The 21,496-nt window shown below is 36.8% G+C and overlaps 1 protein-coding gene across 1 annotated transcript in view; it reads right to left on the bottom strand.

Moving 5' to 3' along the window:
- Positions 1-21,496, bottom strand: part of LOC119632921 (dynein heavy chain 7, axonemal-like) — a 33,654-nt gene that overhangs the window by 7,139 nt on the left and 5,019 nt on the right. Inside the window, exons 5-25 of the mRNA XM_038026075.1 lie at positions 17,356-17,518; positions 16,741-16,974; positions 15,384-16,673; positions 15,038-15,327; positions 14,845-14,967; positions 14,638-14,791; positions 13,754-13,885; positions 13,216-13,692; positions 12,990-13,148; positions 12,399-12,926; positions 11,896-12,342; positions 11,726-11,839; positions 10,131-11,647; positions 9,269-10,055; positions 9,022-9,204; positions 8,617-8,963; positions 7,718-8,557; positions 7,291-7,656; positions 1,919-2,206; positions 1,428-1,843; positions 1,187-1,365 (exon numbers count right to left, since the gene is read on the bottom strand). Coding sequence (XP_037882003.1) covers positions 1,187-1,365; positions 1,428-1,843; positions 1,919-2,206; positions 7,291-7,656; positions 7,718-8,557; positions 8,617-8,963; positions 9,022-9,204; positions 9,269-10,055; positions 10,131-11,647; positions 11,726-11,839; positions 11,896-12,342; positions 12,399-12,926; positions 12,990-13,148; positions 13,216-13,692; positions 13,754-13,885; positions 14,638-14,791; positions 14,845-14,967; positions 15,038-15,327; positions 15,384-16,673; positions 16,741-16,974; positions 17,356-17,518 — 9,034 coding nt within the window. The remainder of the gene's footprint in view (positions 1-1,186; positions 1,366-1,427; positions 1,844-1,918; positions 2,207-7,290; positions 7,657-7,717; positions 8,558-8,616; positions 8,964-9,021; positions 9,205-9,268; positions 10,056-10,130; positions 11,648-11,725; positions 11,840-11,895; positions 12,343-12,398; positions 12,927-12,989; positions 13,149-13,215; positions 13,693-13,753; positions 13,886-14,637; positions 14,792-14,844; positions 14,968-15,037; positions 15,328-15,383; positions 16,674-16,740; positions 16,975-17,355; positions 17,519-21,496) is intronic.

The following is a 21,496-nucleotide window of genomic DNA, read 5'->3' as shown; positions in this document are numbered from 1 at the left end:
AATTTCCTTGTAAAAAAAACATAAGCGGTAGAATCCAAAGAATAGGTCGAGATGGTTCAAATACGGCACAGTTAATTTTTGTATCTTAAATTACTATTACGATTTTTATCATGAAGCAAGCATGGCAAATTAGACCTTGTGAACTTCAATTTTCATTGTATGAGAGGATGTTCAAAAAATCTCCCCAGCCGATTCACGTCAATTTGGAATGCCGAAGTGCTATTATCTAGCCACATTTGTCGAGAAATTTCGAAAATGGCAACTTTTTCAATATAATGACTTTTGAAAATGTGGCGTCTTATGGGGAGGGATGGAAAAAATGGACCGATCTAAAACCATTTTCAACAATGCTCGCCCTTGAGTCAAAACATGTCAGTGTAGCAAACTTCATTGAAATATCAATTGTGTACAACAAGTGGTGTAGAGTATAACATGACACGAATCTGATATGCCAGTATGCACGATGTCGCTTAGATATTACGAAGCATAGAAGTGAATAATAAAGTTAGTTTGGAGTATAATAATTTGCCAGCATTGCATAAGAGTTAGAAACAATTTTATCTGTTATAGAAATCGCTTTTAAAGATAAGATCTTTATACCATACCACCTATTTGTTGTACAAGGTTATATTACGTTTGTGCGGTTGTGCGCAGCAACCAGAAGAACTTGATATGGGCACACCTAATACTAAGCTTGTCTGTTCGTCTCGTCTTCTAATGATTAAACTACAAGTTCCAATTTTTGGGATATTTTAGTGAAATTTAGTACACGGACAGGTTTTGACCCAAAATCGAACCCTATTAGAAAGCGTTCGAATCGCGCCACTTTGCCCACCACTTCTCATATAAAGCTTTATTCTGAAAAGTCGTGATATGAATATAATAGTATTAGCCAAAGTGATATAGGGTACTTAGTAGTGGTCCACGTCCCGCTACAATGTTTTTACTTGTTACGTTTTTTGTGTAAACATTTTTTTAAAGTTTTATAAATTTTACTGAAGTAAGCGCACGCATGCCGCCACGTAGAAATAAAAATGCCTCTATGTCGCTGAGAAACTTAATAATAATATATATATATATATATATTTACATACATATTATATACATACATATATATGTATATATAGTATTATCGTAAAATTAATAGATAAAAATAATATTTAGTATCATTTTATAGTGCACATACCCGTTCAAATAAACTGCGACATATATTGACATAGAGACTGTAAGTGAAATGTGTTCGCAAATCAGATAAACGATCTGCAATATCATCGACTTTGTCGGTATTATCAATGGAAGATATGAACAAAGCCACAAACCAAGCTAAACTGTATTGATACATAGGGTCAATATTGGCCAAATCAACTGGAAATTTCGAAAAAACCGTTAATTAAACCATGAATATAAGTATAGGTAGGAGTATTTACCTATGGTAAAGAATAGAATGGTAGAGTGCTCGGCTATGGGAACATAACTTAAACGTGCGTGATCAATTTTTTTCTCTGTGGCCTCGGTAACAATTTGCTTCTCATTGATTTCATTAGCTAAAGCTTTCGAAGAACTTAATATCTGTACTGCGGTCTGGTCTTCCAAAATATTCTCGGCCGTTGATAATACTTCAAGAATTTTGTCCTCAGTCTCTTTGAGCATGCGTTTATTCTCGGCACCTTGAACAATCAGGTTATTCTTTTCCGCTTCTAAATCTGGTCGTTCCCTAGCCACTGTTATGCCCAGCAATTGATCTTGCAAACCTTGAGTTGTTATCATAAAATTAAGTAAGGTCACCTTAACAGCTACCTCGGGCAAGTAGTGAGGATTACGTAATTTGGTAGTCATATAAAATCTAATAATAAACAAGTTTTCATGAGATCCCCTATATAAAACATGTGAAATATGGCAAATAATTGTAAACACTTACCTGAAGTTGTTATTATATTCAATCACCGAGTCGCCTAACTTTATACACATGGTGCCGCCTTGCTTGAATAACTGTTTTAATAATACTGATTCCAAAATAGGATCCAATTCTTCCACAATATTCTCCAGCAAGACTGGCAAACCGAACTGAATGCCATTTTCTAAAACTCGCGTATAATCGGGTTGATTGAGACGTATAACGCAAAGGCGATTCGCTTTTTCCAAATTCTTTATCCATTTGTTAGCTTGACCTTGAGGATCTATCATCAAAGGCCAGCGACGGGCATTTCTAGGAAGGAATTTTAAAGAAATTAAAAAACACATACACGCAGCATATTTGAGAAAAAAATTCATACATAAAATCGCTAACATCATCTACTGAAGCAGTATATAATCTCAAAACCATACATCTGTATTCTACGCGACATTATAAATTTTTGCACTTAAATTGGAAGCTCCCTTTATCATCTGATCGCGGGAACACGGCGAGTTGAAGTGAAATATAGTTTCAAACTTGGCAATATAGACAGATTTGTGCACGCATGTGTTCGATCGTGATGACAATCGAAAGCCTTATATCTGGTGTGCAAAAGCTCTTAAAGGAATGATCCACTATGAAAATTCGAATATGGGATCGATAATGGAAGAGTAAGGAATGACCACATATGTGATTCACGAAATTTTGGCCAAGAATTTAAGCAAATGGAAAGAAAGTGCTAAATGAAACTGAAGTGCTTCGTATTCCTCGTATTTACTACTATTCGTCCTTTGATTCGTCTCTTCTCCTCGCAATGCAAACTTATTATGAATCAATCCGAGTATGTGTGCGTATGTATACCTGTAGGGACGTGAGCAATAAAAGATTACACTACCTTCTCCCTTCTCCATCAAACTTCGACTTCATTGACAAATATTAATTACAGATGTAACATGACCAGGCGGAGCATAACAAAACTTTCCTGAATTGCTCTCATGTCAACTTTTTTGACTTGTAGGGTAAATTTCTTTTTTTAATTGTGAACGAATTGGTTAATAATTTATTTTTGACCAGTTTTACATATTTATAACATTTATAAAGCATTCAGAGCGTTTACAAACGGAACATAGCGTAAATCGGTTCCTGTCGAAGGCGGAAAGCAAACTCATGCAATTGTGCGATTTCGAGAATCCCAAACACCACAAAATATACCATGCTGTGATATTCAAAATCTATATTCAAAATATATATAAAAGAGGGTTATCGAGTACGTATATGCTGAGTATAACATATGTACTGCTTTTTAAACCCTACAAGACCCTACGTTAAATTTATGCCTATCATGCAGAGAGACTTAGAAGGATATTTTTTATGCGACATCTGACATCTATCTATTTAACATCTATGTATACTTGCATTCAATTACAGAGCTCAATTTTCGAATTATTTTATTGAAATAAAGTTCGATGCAAAGTTTGGCTATACAACGAACGCCGTTAAAAATGAATTGAATCTAAACACTTTTACGAATGCGTTGCCCTGCTGTGGCAAAGGCACTATATGGAGGGAATTGAGAAGGAAAATATTTTCTTGTCAAAAATCTGAGCGATGCGTGCATCCACACACATAGAATTCTTCTATCTCCTTTTTTTGTATTTGTCTTTTTAGGGTGGAAAGCGTCAAGCATTCTTTCAGAGCCGAATATTATTATCCTGTGCATATGATGAATTTCTCACGAATTTTAGATAATTTTAATACATAAACCTTGTGCGTAAAAAGCAATTAAATGGAAATTGATGATAATTGCAAAATAAACGATTAATATATTCACCGGCACAACGTTATCGTTTTTAAAGATATGGAATGCGCGACAAGCCCAGCTACTCATATTACTTAAGGTGATCAAGAATATATTTACTTTACTGTATCGCCGTCTTTTTCACCGCTTTTACATGAATGACTCCTTTATTATTATTATTGTTATAATTTTTTTATCGCAAAGAAATAAACTTTTGGATAAAGTAAGATGAGCAAAAAATTTCTTTAAAAGGCTTTTCTTTTAAGAGAATAAAAAGTGAGAAGAATATTTTCTCTTAGACTATATACATGGAAGCTTGTAGTTTTAATGTGTAAGAAATTTGAGTTTTTAAACAATCGACAGGCGAACGGACAGACAAGTGTCAGACAATCAAGAGTCTTACCCTTACAGCGTCTCGGACGGTTCATGTGTGTATGTCAACAAAGATTAAGATCATATCTGTAAAATACTTTTAGTATTTATGCTATTGGCGATTTTGGTAAGGGGATCTTTGGAACCGTCTTCGACTGCTGAGGTTATGCTGCACCTCCAGCGAATCCATATCGATCTTTTCATTTAGACAAAAGGCTTCGTGACCCGGTATCCAGATCGACGTGACATTCCTTAATACGACAATCTTTTGTATGGATCTTCTTTCCTTTCTTTCCTTTTCTTTCTTAAAGTCAAGGCCCCAGCTACTATCAGGATACGTTACGTTTGAATGGACACTTTCGTCCGAAAGATGACTAAAACACGAAAAATGTTCAGTGTTTGCGCTGCTCGTCTCAAAGTCGTCTTAAATTTTAAACCATTGCCTTCACATATACATATTACTAAGAAAATGTATAATTCTTTCGATTAATTTAATTATACTCTAACTAATTGGGATTATATAATAGCGGGTTCTCATGACTCGGGCAATTTACTGTAAGTTTGAAAGCAGAGAAAGAAAAAACCAAATAAATTTCATGTGATATTTTTACTGGAGGAGGAACATCACTCGCTTTTGTGTTGAAGCAAAATAATGGAAAATATTTTCCTTTTGATTGAAATTAAATTAAATATCACATGTTTCGCTTTAATTTAGCGTAGCCAACCCAAAACATTAATCAATTCTTTCTGCTGCCTCCGGCTTAAGGTGCCGTCGCTGTGTCTTTATCAATACGAATGCCGCATATGTAAAATGTATATATGTATATATATGAGCAAATACACACATGGGGACAATGATAAAGTTTCACTCTATCATCCTTCCCAAGAAAATTATTACAATGAACAAACATTTGCGCATTTGTATCTCATATCTGCCACGTCTGAATGAAAGTGCGTAGATTTTGAATTTATGAACTACCATAGGAGAAGATACGAGAGCAGAACAAACGAGTTTTATTAATACCTCGCAACATTATACAAGCTCACACTTATGCTTAATAGGAAAAGATGGTGAAGAAAATAAAAATCCCTTAGAAACCACATTTGACAATATACATACATATGGCATGTAATCTCCCCCTAGGAAAAAATTGGGCTTTAAAATCTCTTTTAATTTATTAAAATTAAAATTCGCAGGAAAGAAAGCAAAACAACTGCGACTGTCTTCAGAGAATTTTAAATGCTCACCATTTTAACTCGCTGTCAGTGAATCCGTTCAAAATATTTTTACTCTGCTTTATTACACGACTTTACTAAATGTTTAAACGAGTTTTGGTCCTATTTTCTTTTTCTTCTCCCTTCTTGCGGTGGATATTAACATAGCCTATATTCTATAGTAAAGTTTGGAAAACATCCCAATTTTATAAACCAACAACTCATGGCGTTGAGGAAAAGTATATTAGGGTAAAGAAAAGCCACAGCCCACCTCGTATTCTGCGAGAGAAGTTTTTACTAAACAGAAGCTGCTATTATCAGGAACGAGATATTTTGTTGACCCTATAATAACATGTTCCGCGCAGACTTGAGACTGTATGCGGTCACGCTAAAGCATTGAATTTAAATGAATATTTTTACTAAGATGTTCAAATCATTGGTGAGTGTTGGCTGCATACATTGAAATATCGGAATGTAAACATATATTTTAGTTTCAGGGTATAAAAATCGATAATCAAAGACTCTGCTGTTTTCTCAACAGCGAACCAAAAGATTCTTTTAGCAAGAAACTGGTGCTATCCACCGCATAGAGATACTGTTTTCAGCTGCAGGGAAAAGATCCTTGCATACTTTTTTTAATGGAACAGGATGGGTTCTTGTTTCCCGCAGCATTCTTGGAATAATCTTCTTGCTTCCAATAGGTAATCTTGAATGGGTCTTTAAGCAAAAGTTATCCTACTCTAGATTTTTCAAACCTGTTAAGTTGGGTATTGTTACGCATTCCAATCGAAGAACTGTTCAATTCGAAATCAAGGACGCTAAGACCAATTTCCTTAACACTAATGCATACAGGCCAAAATTACCCTGTAATTCCGTTGCCGTGCTCTTCCGCTCATACCAAGACTCAATAAAAAATGTGAATGGATATTTTACACCAAACAATTACAACAGGTTCAGACAAATTGTCAAAAGAGCAATAAAAAATAAATGCTAACTGATGAGCTATATATCAACGGTAACTCACGATTCTTTTGGTCTTATATAAACTGTTTTTTATAGGACTTAGGCCAGACTTCGAAAAGATATCTGGATTTATTAAAAAGGAATAAATCGTTTGGCAATCGGATCGATATACAATTCTGTTAAATATGTTCTATAGCCAAAAAAAAAAGTTCTGCCGTTGACTGCAATGGGATCAATTACGACCTCCAATGAAAGCCGTTTAGCACTTTTATGTAATTTCCATTATTGTTACACGAACACAATGGCATCCCGTCTGATTGTTGACGCATTAAAGTAATACTTTTTAATGCTCTGAACGATTGAGGAACCTATTGCTATTAATTTCTGCATTTGTAAATATAATAAATTCCTTGCGTAAATAGAGCCTTATAAACTACTTAAATTCCACGAAAAATTACTCCAGTTCGCCCTTTTTCATATCAAAAACACAAATCCACGAACTGTCTTTGTTAATAAGCGGGGAGAAAAACCGGCTCTCCTTGGATATCACTTCGTCTTATGAGGTGCGGTAAAACTCTTCCGTTTCACATGAGGCTATGGGTCCTTAATTCACGTTCTAAATTTGTTCTAATCATGGGCGCTTCGACAATTTCGTGTAAATGATTGCGTAGTCCCAGATAGCTGCTTAGTCTTCTTTAACCTATAGCTTTAAAAACTTCTTTTTATGGCCAAAGCCATGTTACTCCCTTCTTCTTGTCAGTCAGTTAACACATGGGAGGACGATCATCAATGTCATATCATATATAAGCACTGGATTATCATATCAACTAGTTTAGGCAAATAGAACTGATTTCTCAGCGCCTGCTTTCAAGTTCATGCGTATACATGATGACTTTTTCCTCCAGCTTTTGCAGCTTTGAGACCGTTGGTGACTTTATCGAAACAATTTCGAATGCTTTTCAATGCTTTTTCCATAAATTAAAAGCTTAGTTTACGAACCTGTTATATATAGATGATGTTTAAATGAACTGAATATATTAGTACTTACTTCATCATAATAGCACTCTCCACTGAGAAGGCATCCGTTGGCAAACCGCAAATATTCCAATTACGTATTTCGACTGGTTCACCCAATACAGTGACTAATTGAAAATCTTGACTACATACCACACCGAACGAAGCACATTTTTCAGCCCACTTGCGTATTTGATCAACACGAAAGTCAATCGTGAAGGGACCTAGATAGGACACCACCCCAGATGCGATTAGCACATCACCTGTTAGTGTATTGTAGACACGGCCCAACTGCCGAGCTGTTTCAGACCAACGGGTGCGTTCCCCACCCAATCCCGAAATTAGCTCTTGAGCACGCTGTAATTTTTTTGTACAGGCTTCATGCTCTGCTTGCAACAGTCTAAAAAAAAAAAAAAGTTTAATTGTTTAAAATTAAGACTTAAAGAAAATATAGCTTTTACGCATATGATTTTAATTGCTGGTCCAAAACCCTTTGAATAGCGCCCAAATTTGCTTCAACCCGGGCCAATTGGGCAAGTTTCTCGTCAAGAAGCTTCTGTGCTATTTGGTACGCTGCCTCTGCTTTAGCTAAGGCTATTTTTTTGGGTGCAACAACTTTGGCAACTACATCGTATTTAGCCAAAGCCAGAACCCAACGACATAACCCTTCACAGGCTGTCGAAGCTAATTTCACTTTATCCGGATCAAAATTTTCGTTGTTTAAAATACGTTTATGTAGTTTTTCCATAACTGCTACTGGTATGTTGTCCTTATCGAAATTCAATAACCCGTCTAAAAACTTAATATCACTTAAAAGGCGTTTTGATGGTGCCCAATAATCTTCTATGGTTCCCACACCACTTGGATTTGGCAATCTTTCCGGTTTAACGTCCTTCAATATACAAACAGCCTCCATGACAATACGCACCCCGATCGGTGGGCTTTTCATCGTCTTCACTACCGCAATATCGGCTGTAGTTAAAGTATTCAAAGCAGCTAAAGCCGCATTAAGAATGGGTAGAGCTTCTCCCAGTTTCGCATCGCATTCCTCCTTGATGGCCATAGCCACAGCCGCTTGCTCTTTAGCAGCTGCTTCATCTTGTTTAACTAATCCCCGTTGATCCGCAGCTGCTTTACTATCCTCGGTAACTTTGGCTACTTGAACCGCCACAATTTCTGCAGCCTCTTTCAACTTTGGTTCCAATGCCGTCAATTGTTCTTGCATAACGCTGACTTGTTGTGCAGCAATATCTAATTGGGAGATTCCAGTCAAATACCGATTTCTATTCGTCTTAACAGTACTAAAGAAATATTATAAAACGTTAGCTAAAATTTTTATTTTACAAAATCTTGAACTCACTTTCTTTTCCTATTCAGTAACTCCTTAAAAGTTTGTATAAGTTCTAAATAGGATGTAGGTGTAACATAATTACGTCGTTTTAATCGTAGGTAGAATATTTCGGATAATTCTTGAGTGGAAGTATGAAATTCCATACACATGTCTATGGAAGCCTTCCTTTCTACAGCTGTGAGTTCTTCTTTCTCTAAAAATCTAGTGCTCACTGCTAACAAAGCATCTTCAGGCCAAGCCTGAAACCAGTCGATAGTACAGCAATTGACTATGGAAGGAAATTTACGTATACGCATACGTAGCGAGTCACCAATTGGAGACATAGCGAGAACAATATGCAATTGATCTTTGCAAGTCTAACAAAAGATCAAAAAGTTAAAGATACACATGCCATTGAAGAGGTTCATTACATACAGTAACAAAGAAGTTAAACAAAGCGATCGGACTTCCGTCTGTTTGTACGGCCTTATCTCGCTGTTTATCGATTTGAGCCATTTTTTCCACAACTTCCATTTTCTCTTCATTGCTAAAGAGATTCGGTACTTCACCGGAATTTAAAAGATTATTTATATCCTCTAAAAATGATTCGTCTTTAATCTATTGGAAAGAATTTTTTTTGAATTTTGTTTATTTTCAACACCTCAATGGACATTTCCATTACCTGAACATCGGTAAATAGGAAAACACCGTGCAATTCTGAAGAACTTATCTTGCGTAAGATAACTCTAAGATCTTCATGCCATTCATATGGCCCATATGATCGAGTGATCTCCACTTGAAAGAGCTCATAGTCGCTTATATGCGAAGCCAAACGGGTCAAGCTCTGACGTCCGGAGCCACCAACCCCTATTAGCAGCGCATGACTGCGTGGTTGCTTTAATATGCGACATATCCTCGATAAATGTTCCACGGCAAAGCGGAAGAGTACCAAATTCATAGGTTTCTTCGACATACTGTCATACTCCGTTAAAAAGGATTCCACTACGTAACGTAAATCTTCTAGATCAGTCACCTCTTGGTAATATTTCGTGCCCGCTCTCGGATTTGCAAAGTCACAATAAATCAGTCGGCGGAAATCGGCTTCGGTTATTTTAAGACCTTTGCCTGTCAGACGTTCAAACAAAACTTCTGGTAAAACACCAAAACTCAGCCGCACTTGTTCGCACACAGCAGTGGAAAGCCAAGATCTATCTGAATCTTCAACCAAACGATCACCGTAGACACGAAATACTTCATGAGCCCACAGACGGCGCATGGAATTTATATCCTCCATGGCCTCAGGTACCGAAAGGAGAAGACCTTGAATGACACGCGAAAAGTCGCGCAGATTAAAGAGATAATGAGACTTGGCCGGTGTTGGGAGGAGATTTTTCTTAGCCATATTATAAATGCGCAGAGTAGCATCAACGATCTCCTCAATGCAGGGATCGAATTCCTTAGAAAATAATCTACATTTTAAAACAAATAAATTATAATTATAAATTCTATTTTCCACAGTGGTTGTCAACATTCAATGCCATTACTTTGTATCTAAATGCCAAAGAACGATTTTGCTAAATATCCCACGTAAGATCTCATCGTTGAACTCATCAATCGCCAGTACATTGAAATGTCTTTGGAAACGCGGCGTAACCGTATTCCCAGTCGACGGAGGACCCATAGCACAAATCATCTGCAAGTCGATCAATTTCATAGGTATTATATTCTTTAGATCATACCACATCCAATGATCTAAGAGCATTCGCAAGAGTTCTATAGGGGGTTGAGCTCCATAAGTCTCTTTCAAAGGCATCGAAACGTCATCCACAAAGATCACGAACTTTTTATTGAGTGGTGCACCGAACACCCCCTTACGACGTTTATCTAATTTTGACATGATTATGTCTTGAGTTTCATTCGCGGATGTTTGGGCCGAAAAATTAATTAGTAAAGGCTTATAAACATTCAAATCCATTTTCTTTAACATATAATCAATGACATAACAACTTTTCCCAGTGCCGGTGGGGCCAACAAACATGATTGGTTTTCCGTGTCGCACCAATAAATCCAACAGCGCAATGGTTCGTACGTGCTCCTTAGTTGTAACTATAATCTGATTAACTGGTATATCGCGTGGAATTGGTGGTGCCGCTGCGACATCATCTTGCCAGGGTCGCCACTTACCTTTACCTTCTTTAATGAAACGATAATCAAACACCGATCCTTGTTTAGGTATGGGAAAAATAAAAGGTTTCGTTAGAATAGGCACTCGCAGAGGCTGCGGTATACCAAATGTTTCATAAAGATTTTCGGGGAATATTTTTTCGATTAGGCCGCGAAACAACAAGTTGAACTTTTTTCTGCTAGCGGAATCTAAAGACCCACCCAAAGCCCAAATACACGAAAATAGAAATACTCCTTCAATTTGCGCTCTCATATCGATATCTAATAGATTTTGCACATATTTCTCATCTCTAAAATCATCCAGGAAAGAATCAAAAATATTCATTAGAGAAACCACAAGATTGCTGTCTGAGGTTGGAGCGATTTCTACCAACGAAGATTTTCGTATCACGAATAAAAGCAAAGGACAAAATCTGTGCATCAAATAGGTAACCAACTGTTTGGCGACGGCATGAAAAGAACTTGGCAATTTGTTCCTCCAAGATAAAAACAAAGGCTCCCAGCCTAAAGAGGAGGGCTCTAAATAAATCATTCCGCAACGTGAAACTGTAGCAGGTGAGGCCACTTCTAAATCCATTGGCTCAAATATTAGATTGGTTGTGGGGGAAAGTTGGATAATCTCACCCGACATCAAACATAATTTTTTGTTGTCATCCAGCACCGTATTCATGTTTTCAATCCAAATTGCATCGACAGGACCATCAAATAATAACCATTTACGATCGGGTGTGTCAGATACTGCAAATTGTCGATAGAGAACAGCTAAAACGCCATCACTCCATTCGTGAGAGACCATGTCGAACTGACCGTACAACTGTCCCATGGTAATTGCTTTAGGATTCATAACGCTATAAATAGCACGATTTTCGCCGCCACCCTGCAAAATTTGAGAAGCAATAAAAGAAGCGAATTAGAAAAAAAGTAGCAAGTACATCAATTAGATTAAATTTCTCACTTTATTTTCTATACATTCCAAAGTGTCCGCCAGTATGCGATATGAAGAAGTTTTGCCTCCAAACGGCAAACCTACCAACATTAAACCATGACGTACCACAATCATTTCGTAAAGCTTTGGACAAAGATATTATATATATGAAATTTTTTGAATTAAACCACATATCGTACTTGCTGAACTTTTTCCAAAAAAAAGTCGGTGCACTGTTTATTGTGTTTTAGACAAGTCAGATGACAGCATTCATTGAAAAGCACATAGTCTGGTTCGGGTAAGATAGTGCCCGGAAACAAATCTGAGGTAATTCCCTGGAATAGTGGCACATCCTGATTTAGAAATTTAGGCAAGTTTACGTCCTTAATGGAACGCAGTATTAAAATATCTTCATTTTCATCACGATAACGCAATTTAAGAGCACCAGCTGCTTTCAGAACAGATTTCACAGCGCGCATGCCGTAATCGTAGTGGCATTGGCTACTCAATTGTTCAGAACACAAACGATAAGTAGCCACAATTTTAATAGATAAAGGCTTAGCAGTTAAAAATCCATATGAATAAAGTTCAATTTCAGATATGAGAGCGTAATCGGGCACCATCATAGCCACCGAACGGAAGAGAGCCTAAAATATGAGAAGAATTGATTAGATGCTGGAGGCAATTTACATTTACAAATTACTTTTAGGTTATCAGGCAATTCCGAACGACCAGCATAGCCTGGGTTCATTGTAATAAAAACTGCACATGTCGGATCCAAAATCAGTGTAGTGCCTTCAAAGACCAAAGTGGGATTGCCAGAATTAATACCACGTTGTATCGTTAATATCTGCTGAGCTACCACAGACAAGACTTCCAAATCGATGCGATTAAATTCGTCAAAGCATGACCATGCACCACACGAAGCTAAACCTTTAAAGAATTTTCCTAAGGCCAAATAATCCAAACCATCAGAGCAATTGAACACAACACATTGCTTTGCTACGGCTTTCGCCAAATCTTTGGTGGTTTCGGTTTTACCAGTACCGGCGGGACCCTCAGGTGCTCCACCCAAGTGCAAATTCAAAGCACTAAACAAGGTGCGATAACAACGATCGGTTAAAGGGGTTACCACCAGACGCGTTGTATTACCCAAATACTCATAACCGTATTTCAAGCCACAATTAATCATACGCGTATCCAAATTATTATCCTCCCAATAATATCGCAACTAAAAAGCAAAGCATATTTAATTGGAATCGTGGTACTCATCGGATTGCTGCCGAAGGCTTACCTGACATAACCACTGAAAGTCATTAAGATCGGTAACTTTTTTTTCTACAATTTCTGCTAAGACATCACGAGCGTGCACATCCAAGACAACTAAGGCTCCTAAAGTTATACGATTTTGGGTACTCAAGTCGCCTCTAACTAAGTCCACAATGCGCGCTATCTATAAATTTTCACATATGAAACTCTTTGATTTCTGTTGCAGGAAAGGATTTATGTGCTTTGCGTACCTGTTCTTTATTCTTTTGCAAATATTTTTCCAAATTCGCTGCAGGATCATTCGTTAGAAAACATTCTGTTACAGACAGAGTCCAATAGGTCAATGAAATCGATTGCACGCATTGACCGGGCCAGACCAATACCCATTTATGGCGTACACTGTGTGGATAGCTGAGAAAGGCTTCTTTCATCTTCATATGTATGCTTTTCTTCATGTCTATTTCTAATTCCAATAACCATTTCTCTACTTGACCACGGGCCTTTACAGTGGATATCACATCAACAAGCTGGACTTGTTCACGTTCCGATGAACGCATTGCAGTAACATCCAATTCTTCTGTAAAATGCAGCGTAGCGATGCCCTCAAAGCATTTTTTAAGATGGGGTTGAACGCGCGTCGGATCCTTAGTTTCCGACAAGATCTCGAGTAGCTCATCATTTGATAGGAAGAAGAAACGTGGAAAGTATAAACGTTTCTTCTCAAGGTACTGTAAAATGACGCATAGAATTTGCATTGTAAACTAAGCTGTCTAATCTATTGTTACTTACTGCATTCAAACCCTTCTGGATAATCTCCAAAAGATTATAAGATTTTTTCAATCGTTCATTCATTTTGTCAATTTCCACCACCGACATAACAGCAGGATCTGCGTTCACTTGTTTCATGATTTCTTTCCAGGTCTATGTTAATAAAATCACGAACAAATATATCAAAGAATTTGAAAGAAGTAAACTAACACGCGAATGTTTGAAGAGCAATACTAACTACATTTGCTACCATATAGGAAAGAGATAAAAGAGAGAAGGGAAGCAGAAGGGACGCTGCTCCTAATGTATTCAACTATGTTGACCTACACGTAAAGATAATATTGAAAAAAGTGTGAGAAGAGGGCTGAAAGCCCTGGACGCGGACACCTGTACTTTTCGCAAAGAATAGCGTAAATAAATAGCTAAACAAAATAAGGAAATGTTGTAGGGTAATATAGTTGGAACGGTTATTTTATTCTTAAGAAACAAAGCTTATTCACTTTTTCAAAAAATTGCGTTTCTTATTATCATGGTCACCGCGCTTCGCAGTTTTCATTTCGCTATGTGGCAAATGCGCGCTATTGAAACTACCTAGCTCACCCTGCTTCAAAGTTCATGACGCTGACCTCGTGTTTCTCATGATCGAAGTGTTAGAATTCGATAAGTTACTTTTCTCTAAAGAAGCACGCCTGGCCAGCTTACTGCGACTCTAAAGATACAATTCTGCGCTCCATTAAAGTGTTATAAATTGTTTAAATACAGTTTTGCAAAACTATGCCACCTTATGCAAGAAAGAAGTTATGTGATGCAGCTAGCTAGTAAAAACTTTCTTAATCTTTTAACATCAGAATATGTTGCGAAGGACTTTCAATTTCTATTTTCAAGAATAAAATTAACAGACACACCTTATCTACTGCACTGAAACGCCTGCCTTCTTCCGGCATTTGCTGCTGAATATCCGGACTGGAAAATATTGGTTCTAAATACATCCATGTGGCCTGTACTCTAATCCACTCATCAAGGATATCTTGCAAAAGCATTAGTTTTGCTTCCCATTTTCTACAACGAGATGAAAATTATCAAGAACATAACTTTAAAACTTATTTACTAACAGTATTTCGCTTTCGAATGGTTTTATATAAGGCGAACTTTTCATGGTCAAAGTCTTAATAATTTGGTCATCCAAAAGAATTTGTATATCATCCACTGCCGACAATTTGTAAGTATCGGTGTCTCTGTAATCCAGAATTAACATTAAAATTTTAAAGCTTTCGCTTTTGGTACAGTTGATATTCAAAAATTTACCTATATGGAGCTAGGGTGAATGAAACATCTTCCCATTCAGAGGCCATTCGAATCAAAGCTTTTTCCAGGTTACTCTCTTTGGTAGCACTCTCTGAAATAACTTCAAATTTGGGCACATATTCTTCTAATTGATAATCAATAACGCGCGCCGATGTCAATTCCGGCGTGACTTTAATGGAGAAGCCAACAATCTCGGAAACCTGTTCCCAATGTCTAGCTTTCATACCCGGATTGCCCAACGTACTAATAATTGGCATGTTTTCCCGAAAGCTTTCAATATTTTCTTTAATCTAATAAAGAAACTTATTGAGAAACGAGTTTTGACGAAACGAACAATATCGCTTACGTCTCTTATTAATTCCGAGGTATGTGGACGGTCGCTTAATTGTTTTTCCAGCTTTTGTATAATGCGATATATGGTTGCAAGTTCTTCAGCTATTACATCTGGTTCATATGTGCCTATCTGTGAATTCAGCCACAAATCCCTCTTATCGAAGAACTCCTGCCCAGCATCATACAATGTCTTATACGGTTTCAATAGGTCATGTGCTTTTTTACGTAAAGGATACTGCGTTAAATCCCAGCCATAGGCACTTTCCTCTTCATTAATTTGATCGATAGTATCCATGGCTTGCACCAAGCGAGCGTCTAAGATATTAGCTTTACGTTTATACTTGGCCAATTGTTTGATATCACCCCATTCTGGATAGGTTTGAACCTGCTCAAAATATGTTTGCAATTCACGTCTAAAAGCTTCAATACGTCTTTTTAACATCTCCTGATATTCAATAACCTTATCAGCTACTATAATTCGATGCTCTTCAAAAATAGAAGCCATTTTCAGATACCATTGAATGGTCATGCTATTGGTTTTTATTTGGAGCGGTGAGTAAAGTATGTTCTCCATAAGCCATAAAAGGTGAGATACATTCACTCGTAAGCGTTGTTCCATGTCCGGTATGACATTCTCTTCAGCATTGATTACATAACTCTTAAGACTCATCAGTTCGGCCGTATCTTTAGGTATAGTTAATGCTTTTTTAGCAATGATTTCGTATTCTTTACCTAAGCTAAGCATTTCCTCTTGCTGATCCGTAATCATTTGAGTCAATAATTGTCTTCGCATATAACTAGCAAGTTCTTCGAGATTTGATATAAATTTCTCACGATGAAAATCAAACAAGCCCATCCGTATAACGCCAAAAATATCTCTGGATATTTTTTCTTCTTTTTGACGGTAATGCGAAACCATTTCGCAATATTTTTCGAAGCTTGGCCCGGATTCTATGAACTTGGCTACATTCTCCGAATCGACTCCATTCATTAAACTAATATATTTATCAAAGTCATGCAAGCGTACTTCGGGACCGATACGTTGCTCTTCAAGCAGTTCACAAATCCGATTACGTTGTTCGTTTATAATTGATTCAGGTACAGCTGGAGTTAACAATGTCTTCGTTGAGATACGCAAATCTGTGTAAAGCTTGTTTTCAATGCGAGGTATATTCTGAACGGCTAAGACAATAGAATCGAGCAAACGTAAAAGTTCACTTTGAATTTTCTCAAAACTGGGACTAAACCGTACCGAATCTTCATCTTCCAGCATAACGGATAAAACAAAACCAGAAAAATTTTTCTAAACGAAACCAAAGAATTACCTCAAACTTATTTAATTTAACATATACTTGATCAATTATTATTACCCCATAATCGCATATTAAATTAACGAAAGAAGTAATGCTGCGTATGGACATGTCTTCTAACTGTTGTGTCATTAAAGCGCCAACACAATTATAAAAGCACTTTATCAACTTTTTACGCCGCACGTCCGGTAACATTTTGCGTTTGCTAGCCTTTAGCAAAATCGAGTGAATTTCGCCCTGCCAACTATCAGCCAATTTAGCTTTCATGAACTCCAATTGATGACCAACTTGATACTAAGTAAAAAAGTAGTTAAGAATATTATATTCTCCTGCGACTACAATAATCTCAAATGATAACACAAAAAATTATAAATAATATTTCGATATTCAATAACATCGAGTGGGCGTGGTTGAGTTATTACATTTTCCTTCACTAATGTTTATAATTAATGATTTTGCGGTAGCCGAGCCCGTTTGATCTATTTTCGTTACTTATAATAACGGCATGCTTGTAGGATGCTCCAATGTTTTCCCCGGACGTTTATTTTACAATTTATAGAATATCTGAAGCTTCGTTTTCATTGTTGTAAATGTTTTAATTAAAAAAATACATAAACTCTCATCGAAAATTCGAAAAAAGATTTGTAAAGGGAAATTGAAAGTTAGAGCCCTTACCGTAAAGTCATATAATACATAAGGAGTTTTAAGGCTTTTGATAACTTCAATATCCAATAATGTTTCATCTTTATATTGGGAATTCCACAATTCCAAAATATTAGCCACGCTGCGATGTATACAGAATAGGATTGTTTTCAAACGACAGCGATTCTCATCGTAACTTAAAAAAGAAGAAAAAAAAAGGAAAATTTAAATAAAGTTGAGGACAAAAATATTTTAATTTTTATATTAGAAAGCATAATTAACATACACACAAGAATGTGAGCGAGCCTTAAAAGGAATCTTTGAGTTCTGCCACTTTTAACAACAAGCATCACAATATATTTTGTGAGGATCTTGCTTACACAGGGATTTTGATTAGTCCTACAAAATATCCTTTATAAGTTATAGGCGGGATATTTGAGCGGATCAGGTTTTACGTTTGTTTCTTGCCAACACCTATTATCAATCTAAGGCTATAAGTTTTTACTTATCGGGGAAAAATCTTAGAATATTTTCAAACTTAATCTGTAGCTTTCGATGAAGAGTGTTTATGAGAAGTCACTTGTTTATCTTTTCCAACTTTAGCTGTTTCAAAAGCAGATAATAAAACAAATTGTGTTAAGCGAAATTGGAAATTGTGGCGCTGAAAAAGTTTCTTAAGAAATTGATATGAAATTAGTGATAAAGTAGTTTGGTAAGAAAATCTTAAAAGTTCAATGCTTAGAATGATTGACTTAGTAAATAAGATCAGGAATACTTTTCTCCATCGTATTCTAATAAAGATTTATTTTCTATAAACATTTATGCCAGATGTTAAATTAATTGTTTTTATAGATCGCAAGATGAAAATGCATTCGAACGTCCTAGGTTCGTTTGCGTATATATATTAGTTTGGAGAAAAAGAAATCCATTATTTTTATATGAATTTCAGGACTTTATTTAACATGCTTCGGATTGTCCGATTTCTGTCAAATATGCACCGTTTTGTTGCCATTTTAAAGGTAACTTCAAAATGCCTCTCTCATAGAAGTCCTGGTCTCTATTTGCAAAAAATTCTAGTAGTCGATTTTCACAATCCTCCCTAGATTCCAATTTTTTATCATTAAAGAAATTGTGCAATGCAAGAAAAAGATGATAATCGCTTGGTGCCAAGTCCGGACTATATGGCGGATGCATTAAAACTTCCCAACCAAGCTCCCGAAGTTTCTAGCGAGTCACTGTAGATGTGTGTGGCCTAGCGTTGTCCAGGTGTCCTCTCCTGTTGGCCAATTTTGGCCAATTCTGGCCGTTTCCGGTCAATCGCTATCTTCAAACGGTCCAGTTGTTGACAGTAGAGATCAGAATTTAGCGTTTGGCCATATGGAAGCAACTCATAATAAATAATCCCCTTCCAGTCCCACGAAATGCATAGCAAAACCTTCCTGGCCGTTAGTCCTGGTTTGACCACCGTTTGAGGTGCTTCACCGCTCTTTGACCACGATCGTTTTCGCACAGGGTTATCGTATGTGATACATTTCTCATCTCCAGTCACCATTCGTTTAAGAAATGGGTCTATCTCATTCCGTTTGGCCAAGGCTTCGCAGATGGAAATTCGATCCATCATGTTTTTTTCTGTTAATTGGTGTGGCACCCAAACATCGAGCTTCTTTTTGAATCCAGCTTTGTGTAAATGGTTTAAAACTGTTTTATGGTCGATTTTTAGCTCCTGGGCGATGTTACGACTGCTAACATGCCGGTCAACTTCGATCATTTCTCCGATTTTATCGACATTTTCGACGACCGGCCTACCTATGCGAGGTGCATGTGTAACATCAAAAATTCCTGAACGGAATCTACGAAACCGAAATTGCACATAATTGGCTGTTACAGTATCGGAACCATAAACACCATTCACAATTTTGGCCGCCTGGCTTGCATTTTCGCTTTTGTCAAAGAAAAACTGTAAAATGTACCGATTTTTCTCTTTGTTCACTTCCATTTTTAACACGCTGTAACTCACAACTGAATGCGCCAAACAAAAAACAGCAAAAGAATTTTTTTACTGCGAAATATCACCTTTCCAACGAGCATAAATATGAAATTGTTTGATCGATACTTTACGAGAAATCTATCAGTGCAGCCATCTACCGATAAAATAATGGATTTCTTTTTCCCCAAACTAATACTATAAGTTGTGCTTGTTGTGTATTTTTAAATTTGATCAGTGGTGATCTGTTACACTTAGTGTGCACATAGTGTAAAAAGTGGGATTTAGAATCTTACGTAGAATAGTCGGAGGTCACACGAACATAATTCACTGAAATATATAAGGATATCACAAAATGCACGCAAGTTTCGATTTTGCCGCTAACTGTGCCGTAGAACAGTTTGAGAGCCGAAAGCCTGGGGTTAGTAAAATCCGAGTCCTACATGAGAGAGCACCGCGTTTTCATTGTTGAACAATATCTCAAATGAAAGTTTGAAGGCCACACTTAACTTGGTCGTGAAGAGAGTAATTGAAAAATTGAGGAAGATTTGATCAGCTGGTGATGCCAAATACACTGGCCGTCTGACACTAGTCCGTTCAAATGATAATACCGGAGTAGTGCGCGAGTGTTGATGGAAGTCCAGGAACATCAGTTCCACGATGTGACCAACTGCGTTTACTCCGTTCCCATGCTTATTTAGTCCAGTTGACACAACAACTAGAGCCTAATGATTGTGCACAGCGAAGATAGCTCGTTGAGTGGATTATTGAATACTAATAAGTGAATGCTGATTCTTCTTTTCGTCTTCATGGCTTTATTAATCGTCAAAATTAACTCATTTGGAGGTCAGAGAAACTACATTGATTGCATTCACGACGTGGCACTGTTTGGTGCGGATTTTGAGCTGACAGCGTCATTGGATCATAGTTCTTCGAAAATGAAGCTAATCAAGCAATGACTGTTACTGGGGCTTCATATTGTGCTATGATTACCCAATTCTTTCTGCCTAAATTGGATGATGTCGATGTGAATGATATGCGATTTCAACAAGACGGTGCAACCATATGCCATATATGCCGTGAAACAAATCAATTACTACATTATACATTCCCTGGTCGTGTTTTCTCTCGTTTCACTGATCAGAATCGCCAACCGACGTAATGTGATCGAAGAACATTGGATTTCTTTTTATGGGGTTTTTTGAGGTCAAAGGTCAGTGCCACAACCACACGTGTGTTGAAGGAGGGAATTCAACGCTGCATTAGCGAAATTCAGTCACATTTATGGAAAATGCCCTGGAAGGTTTCGATAAGAGAGTGGATACGTGCTAGCAAATACATGGACGCTCTTTGCCCGATATGCTATTCCATGTATAACCTTGTCCTAAACACATTACGCTTCAATAAAGGAATTGCGATACTTTTTAATTGAAACCTTGCGTACATTTTGGGACACACTTAATAAAAAAGTTATTTTCATATTTTATGTGTAGCATGTCAAAGCTGGGCTTTCAATTTCATTGTGCAAAGCGGAGAGTGTGTGGTAATTTTAAAAATATATAAAGATTTTATTGCTGAAGTCATCATATATTAGACTTAGAATGAGAAACATCTATCATCATCATCATCTTGGCTGTCAAGAGCATTTAAATCATTTACCGCGCTTTAGGTTTGTTCATATAAAACTATTAATGTTGCATAGCGTTTGTCAGTGTTATTATCGTTATAATCAATCGTAAAGTAAGTTCAAAATTCTAAGTGTCGTGAGCGATATTAAATGCATTTATACGACTAAATACGTGAAGCGTATCATTATCATTGTTGTCATTTAACGGATGTACGTGTTTTTCATCACGTCATGATGATAACGTATGGATTTCTTCACTGCTCATGAAGACTTTTACGGTTAAATACTAATTGAAATAAAAATCTTGCTACAAAACCATAATGTTTTTGATAGGGAAACAATTTTTAATTTGTTCCAGTGATAAAAGTTAAGGAAACGAATTGTGTTACAAATTTTTATTAATTGAAATGCGTAACTTTGATGTGAGATACTCGAATAATGCAGTTTGTTCTACTATGTCGTTCTTCTTTCTATAAATTCGACATATTTCCTGAATCTATCAGACATCATTTGATTGTGAATTGAATTTACACAGATTTTATCAACTACTTTCTCAAGAATAG

Source organism: Glossina fuscipes, unplaced genomic scaffold, assembly GCF_014805625.2.
Source record: "Glossina fuscipes isolate IAEA_lab_2018 unplaced genomic scaffold, Yale_Gfus_2 2, whole genome shotgun sequence".
NCBI lineage: Eukaryota > Metazoa > Arthropoda > Insecta > Diptera > Glossinidae > Glossina > Glossina fuscipes.
This window is presented reverse-complemented; position numbering and strand designations above follow the sequence as displayed.